Genomic DNA, 7,303 nt, shown 5'->3' on the forward strand with positions numbered 1-7,303 from the left:
CATCCTTGCCTCAACACTCCCACCCCTTGAGCAGCCAGTGCAGACAGACCTCTACTCAGAGGTGCTGCCCAGGCTTGTCCACACCCTGCCTCAGCTCAGCATTGTTCAAGGGAAGGGAGGGCTGATCTAGCACCCCCTGGCTTCTAGCCAGAGCCACTGGCATGTGCCTGAATTTCCTCAGTCCAGAGAGAATGTCTATGACATTACAAACTGGTTTAGCCTAGCCATGTTAAACTAACCTGCAAAGGTTGAATCAATTCAGGCTCATGCTTTTTGAATATCTGTCCCTAGCCTTAGGGAACACGTGTTGTGTAAGATACTTCATAAAATATGGTTTTGAAATGTGCAAGAAGAAAAAGAGAATTTTTTTATGCTACAATCAAATATAAGTAGCCACCGCCCACTATTAAAAGAAAAATTCAAAGAAAATACAAAATAGCATTTGGTAGCATCCTTAGACCTATTCTCTAACCTCACAAAATATATAAATAGAACAACCTGTTTGCTGCACCCAAAACATAAAGCTGGCCAGTTCCTATTTATAATTTAACTTTAGTTTGTCAACTTTTACTAACTCCATGACTATACTGCTAGTTATTGAAACAAGATTTTTTGCCTTTCTCTTAATGAAAGAAACTTCTTGGACCCTATTTTTTGTGAGAAACTTGAAAGTGTTAATATATGCAGTAGCATATACGATGCAAGAATGTTGCTGTTTCTGAATAATTCTCTGGAAGATTGTGGTTCAACAAGGAGATGGACAAGGATGTTAAATATATTTGATGAGAAACTTCTGTAATAATGTCTCATTAAAATGTTTCTTCTGTACGTAGATACACACCAAAATATAACTTTCAAGCCAATATTATACTAAGTAAAACTTACTCAAGAAATCAGTGTGATCTGCTTAGAAGATAAAAGCATTACGCCGCTATCTGTACTTGGCATTTTGTTGCACAAAACTGTGATTTTCTTTTATTTACTCTGATTTACAGGCCAAATAAAATTGCATCCTGATTTTGTGTTCATGTGGCTCTAATTATTGCTTCATTCTACACTCTTCTTCATGAAGAAGTAAAACCACTTACTTGGTCATGTGCATGCTCTGCTAGTGGAAAAATGGAATGAATGAGCTGACTAGTTCTTATTCTGAGGGGCACCTGAAGTCTAACAAGGGGTGCCTTGGGAGTTAAAAGTTTAAGAACAATTGCACTAAACTATCTTTTTTATGACAGCCTTTATATACAGTTAAACACAAACCATTGTTTTTGTGGGGTTTTTTCATTTTAGCTTAGTCTGTTTCTGCTTCTTTCCCAGAACTGAAGAAAGATCCTTTGTGTCCAGAAGCTTGCCAGACCAGACTTCTCTCCCAACTATACAGTTGATCCAATAAACTCTCACTTCCTGACAAGACAGTTTAGTTTAGTGGTTCTTAAACTTTTAGCACCCAAGGCAACCCTTGTTAGCACCTCTCAGAAAATGCCAGCTCTTAATTTTCCCTTGTTTTTTGACTACAGAAATAATGTTTTGTTGTAATGAACTCACAATAGAAAGCCCACAAAAGGTTAGAATGTTTTAATATTGTGAATTCTTATTGGAAATCTCTTGAGTTTATCTTGTAAATTATGTTTGTGTCCTGATCTGGAGGGCTGCTGTTTCTGAGGGATAGGGGAATGAAAACCCAGAAACTGCACCAAATGCTTGGAAACAACACTTTCCCTATGGTTGCATTTACTGAACAGACCCAGGAGAAAAAACAATACTGAAGAAAAGCAATACAGCTGTCTCATCCAATTCAGACAGGGGGATCAGCAAGACTTTGACATCACCTGCCTCAATCCGTTGTTACAGGCCAGATCTGGCTGTATCAGCTCAGCCGGAGAGCTGGTGAAGAAGCCCAGCCCCAGAGCAGCAGTGAGGCTCTGCAGTGCCTTAGACTGGGCTGATCACTGCCTCTGTTATCCTTGACGTTCCCGTGTTATGCCTTTTGCCTGACTTCAGACTAACATGGTTAACCACCTCATGCTGTCTGTCATGCACGAGTTTTGCTTTCCCTTCTCCCTCCTGGGGAAAGCCCAGTTTCAGTTTCCTGCAAGGACACGCCTCCTTACTGCTTCCTCCTCCAGAGCAAGGAGGAGCCTCCCCCTCCAGCTAAGCAGTATTTACACTTGTTGCCAGCTGGAGGAGGAGAATCTGCATCAGCTCAGAGCTTCGGTGGCACTGGGAGAGCTTGTCAAAGCTCACAGCTGCTGCTAACTTTCCTGCACATTTTTGAAGCTTGTCTTATCCCAGTTCCTTGCTCAAACACAAACTGGGAGACCGGAGGATTGTATCCAGGCCTGACCCTACTGGACTCTGCAGGATTTGCCATCTGCATAGGTTAAAGCAGACCTTCTGTCCCAGATCCCTGCCTGGCTCAGGTTAGGTCACAGTGAAGACAAGAATACCAGGATGCCTAAGAAAATGCCAAGGGACTGCCAGACCCCCAGGCATCACAGCAAGAGGAAAAGGGGTTTGTTGTTGCCTCTGCCACCGCTGCCGCCACCACCACTACCCCCATCAGCTGCACCATCTTCATCATCTTTGCCTTCATTGTTTTTTTTCCCAACACAACGGTGCCATCCCAGTCTCTTCAAAAAGTGTGCACAAGAAATCCGTCAGATACACTGCAAACAGGACTACTTTGCAGTAGTAGAGAAAAATGGGAGCGTTATCATCTTTGACCAAGGAGATGAACACCAGGGTCATCCCAGGAAACCTAGTGAGTATGTGTTTGGAAAGCTCAGGGGCAGATCTTGAGGGAGGGGGAAATGAAATTGTTCCACTGATGTCATCAAATCATGCTGATCTGAACTAGCCATGAAAGTTTCCTTCTATTGGTTGTTAGATGCCCAGATCTATCCCTGTGAGAGTTAAATAGCTACCCCCCGGCACGATTTTATTCTTAAATCTCCTTTTTTTACATTGGGTTGCTCTTCCTTTTTAAATTAAATTGATCTCAGGATCAAGGGGACTCACGCTGATCTTCACAGAAGTCTTTGGGTGACTTTTCTCCTGCTGTTTCAGCTCCAGTTCTCTGACATCGCTGTCACCAGAACAGTTTCCTTTCTCTGTTGAAACACTCCAGTTTCAGTTTCCATTCTAGATAAAGCAGAATCTGACCGAGGGAAAACACAGGCTGATTGGCTCAGGGGAGAACTCCAGACTCCTTCTCCTGATACAACACCAGAGTCTGGGGAAATTAACCTTTTCCCTGCAATCCTCAGCACTTTATTTTCATTACAAATCCTTGCCTCTTGTTCAGTTCTCAGCCACTGAGGGCCTTGGGGAAGTGGGTGTCAGCCCTGATCACTGGCTTTCTTTTTATGGGCAAATGTTATGAGTGGACTATAACAGAAGGAGCAGAAATTATTACATTAGAAGGCAAATGAAAGATATATATGAGGACAATTTTTAAAGATACAGTGAGCTCTTGAAGGTATCTGAGATTCTCTTATATACAATGCATGTGTACATCTACTGAGCTGAGTCTACAATGTAGGTAAACTCTTGTCCATAAATGTTACTAGCATTCCCATATAGTCATTTCCCATTTGTGATCTACTTCCTCTCTCCTGATGTGTCCTACCTCCTTTGAGTGGATTGTCTAGGACTGACACCTAAATGCAGGAGTCCTAGTCTAATTATGAAGTTCAAATGATTCGTCAGGATATTTCAGCTGTGGAAATGCAGTAGGCCTGGTGCAAAAGGTGTGTACCACGTTGCATGGTAGAGAAATTATATTTAAGGGGAAACTGTTGGTTGCTCTGTGAGCTCACACTGTGTTACTGTTAAAGAGGTTATAAAACCTAAGCTGACTAGACATTTCTGGCTATTTCTTTTGTTGTTGCAATTAGGGGTGTAACAATAAAGATTTTCTTGGCCGATACTGATAGCAGATGATTAACTAACCATATCAGCCAATTCTGGTCTGATAACTGATATTTAGTATTAGTGCAAGGCATTTTAAACTACTGATATCAATAAACCTTTTTTTTTTGTTTTGTATTTATAACACGTACATGCCTCCTGCCTGTTTTGGCCCTTGATGAGGAAGGCGGTGACTGCCTTATTCCCATGCATTTTGCCCCCCTGTCCACAGCTCCTATCCTCTGCCCCACTCCCTGCACAACCCATGCTGTCATCCCGAGCAGGTGCGGCAGACCACTGTGTGGACAGTGGCAATGGAACCATTTGGAGCCCTGAAGCATGCTGCTGCCTCAGCGCCAGCAGGACCTGCACAGCCAAACTCCCAGGGCCACCAGGGAGAAGTAACTTTTGCAAAGGCGTTCAGTGCCTGGCAGAGCAGAAAGTCCCTCATGCAGCACCTTACCCCACCCATGCACAACTCAACATCTCTACAGACCCCTGCTGCGCACGCAACATTGCAATGACAGCAGCAGCAGCAGGACCTGGTAATGGTCCCTATATCACTGAGCACAGAGCCCTGAGACTGCTTCTGGTGCTGCTGCCCTGCCTCCCCTGCCCACAGGGGCCTGTAGTCCACTGTAGGCTTGGGCCACTGGTGGGGTGCAAGGACCAGACTATGCTCACCAGGGTGCTTCAGGCATGTGGCTGTAATTATCGGCTACAACGACCAAAAAAAAAAGCCAATAGCCAATAACATCATTTCTCCTTTCATTGGTGCCAATCCAATAGCCAACTAATATATTGGTGTACCCCTAGTTGCAATGACATTATGGCTTGAAACATTTCCTGCAGACCTGGGAACACCAACGAGAAAGCTCGTTGTGTATCAGAACTGGAGAGCCAGCCTGACTATATGCAATTGTGACGTTGATTAATGTTTCCCCTTGTGTAAGTGGATGTGCACACAAGTGAAAGAGCCAGCAGAATTGGCGGGATGGAAATGTGAACATCTGCAAGGTCTCTTTCATGTGCATTAATCTGGTGGTCTGACTTTCACAGACAAAACAGCACTTGCAGAAAGGGCCAGGTGCTCAGTGCCTTTCAAAATCAGTCTATAAAATATAATTACTTTGTGCTATATTCCACTACATTCCTTGCAGGAGGTGTGGGGGGCTGGAAGCAAAGGTGATATTGATATTGTAGGTTGCCTGGAGCTGTGTTAAGAGCTTGGAAAAATCTGTCTGCAAAGTGTGTGGTTGCACTGGACCACCACCCCGACTCAACGTTAGACAAGGAAGGCTGGGCTATTACTGAAACCTAAGGCGGGTACCACTTCTGGTGCTCCACAGCTGTCTGTATTCCATACCTACCTTTCTGTGGCACAGCCATATATATCTGTTTAGTGACTTACTGTTCAAGTTTATACTGAGACAGATTTTTCTTCTGAGAGCATTAATATTTCATGATTTTGCCAGGTATTAATATTATTTAGATTTATATGCCACCCTATCCAAAAAGGCTTAGAGCCTTGTCCACTGTCTTAAAATGGTGATAGTTTCTATCTCAATTTTCTCTTCAGGACATGTTAATTTAAGAAAGAATACGCGGGTGGATTGCGTGGACACTGAAGCTACCCATATGCTCATTCTCTCCTTGGAAGGCAAACTATCTGAGCACAGTGTTTCAACCACAACGAAGTCTGAAATAAGGTAGGGAACATGGGTGACTGGTGCCACCTTAGTCAGGGGGGGCGCGTCCTCCCACTGACCTGGGGGAGTTCCCCCCGCAGCCTATCTCCCTGCCTGTGGGGACCCTCGCGGCCAATCCCGCGACGGCTGATCACTGCAGCCAGTTGCTGCAGCCGCTTCTGGGAATGGCTGCAGCGATTGGCTGGCACTTGCAAGGTGGGCACTGCCTGCCCCCCCTGCCAATCACCTAAGAGGTGAACGTGGGTGGTCAGGGGGTGCACATGCACCCCTGTGCACCCCCTACGTGTTGCCACCGGTAGGGAATGTCTCGCTGGATTGGAGTGAGGGTAAGGGTGGGGATGATGGTCAGATGGTGAGACCAGGGTTTGATGAAGACAAGAATCAAAGTGATCCAAGAGAAGGAGCTGGTTTAGAGCTAGTTTATGGCACAGAAGGTAAGGGTGATAAAACAATAGCATTGAGAAGTGGAAGTGAGAGACTGTGCAGTTATCTGGGTTGCCAGCATGGTAGATGAAGGAGCCCAAAATAAGGGTTAGTGGCTGAGAACTGAGCCTCAAAGTCCAAGTGGGGAGTCAGCACCTATAATTGACAGTCATTTGGTGGGCAAAATGGAGATCAGAAGAACAGTATGATGGGGTTATTGAGGCTTCCTAGGTCAGGCTATCTCTGCCCCTGTATGTCTGCAACAAATGCCCAGGCAGGAGGGAGGAGGATAAAAGTGGGTAACCTGGCTCAGACAGAGGAGGACTGACAGATGAGAGTTCTTCTTTATTACCTTTGTAGCCCTGGGGGGATGCCAGGGGAGCAGATGTGGGCGGAGAGGTAGAGCTGAAGGAAAATCACTTAGAGTTGGGTGCCCGGGTGTTTTCCTAAGCCTGGTGGTAGTGATGGGATGAAGGAAGAGTTTGAGGAAGAAGGTTCTGAGGAGGACTGGATGACTACACAGTCCGGTGGGTGGCGAAGTGGCTAGAGGGTCGCACCCAGAGAGTTGTGGTGGATGGGTCAGTTTTGACCTGGAAGGGTGTGGGCAGTGGGGTCCCGCAGGGCTCGGTCCTTGGACCGATGCTCTTTAATGTCTTCATCAGTGACTTGGGCAAGGGAGTGAAGTGTACTCTGTCCAAGTTTGCGGATGACACAAAACTGTGGGGAGAAGTGGGCACACCGGAGGGCAGGGAACAACTACAAGCAGACCTGGATAGGTTGGACAAGTGGGCAGAAAACAACAGAATGCAGTTCAACAAGGAGAAATGCAAAGTGCTGCACCTAGGGAGGAAAAATGTCCAGCATACCTACTGCCTAGGAAATGACCTGCTGGGTGGTACGGAAGTGGAAAGGGATCTTGGAGTCCTAGTGGACTCCATGATGAACATGAGTCGGCAGTGTGACGAAGTCATCAGAAAAGCTAATGGCACTTTATCATGCATCAGCAGATGCACGACGAATAGATCCAAGGAGGTGATACTTCCCCTCTATCGGGCGCTGGTCAGACCGCAGTTGGAGTACTGCGTGCAATTCTGGGCACTGCACTTCAAGAGGGATGCAGATAACCTGGAGAGGGTCCAGAGAAGGGCCACTCGTATGGTTAAGGGCTTGTAGGCCAAGCCCTACGAGGAGAGACTAAAGAACCTGGACCTTTTCAGCCTCTGCAAGAGAAGGTTGAGAGGTGACCTTGTGGCTGCCTATAA

The 7,303-nt window shown here is 45.8% G+C and overlaps 1 protein-coding gene across 2 annotated transcripts in view; it reads left to right on the forward strand.

Annotated features, from left to right (window-relative positions):
* The first annotated feature begins 2,119 nt into the window (after positions 1–2,119).
* Positions 2,120–7,303, forward strand: part of LOC102381700 (E3 ISG15--protein ligase HERC5-like) — a 50,771-nt gene continuing 45,587 nt past the window's right edge. For both annotated transcript variants that reach the window (XM_025197283.1, XM_025197284.1), the window contains exons 1-2: positions 2,120–2,761; positions 5,489–5,618. In XM_025197283.1, the coding sequence (XP_025053068.1) occupies positions 2,452–2,761; positions 5,489–5,618 (440 nt within the window). In that variant the 5' untranslated portion in view covers positions 2,120–2,451. The remainder of the gene's footprint in view (positions 2,762–5,488; positions 5,619–7,303) is intronic.

This window comes from Alligator sinensis, unplaced genomic scaffold (genome assembly GCF_000455745.1).
Source record: "Alligator sinensis unplaced genomic scaffold, ASM45574v1 scaffold125_1, whole genome shotgun sequence".
NCBI classification, from domain to species: Eukaryota; Metazoa; Chordata; order Crocodylia; family Alligatoridae; genus Alligator; species Alligator sinensis.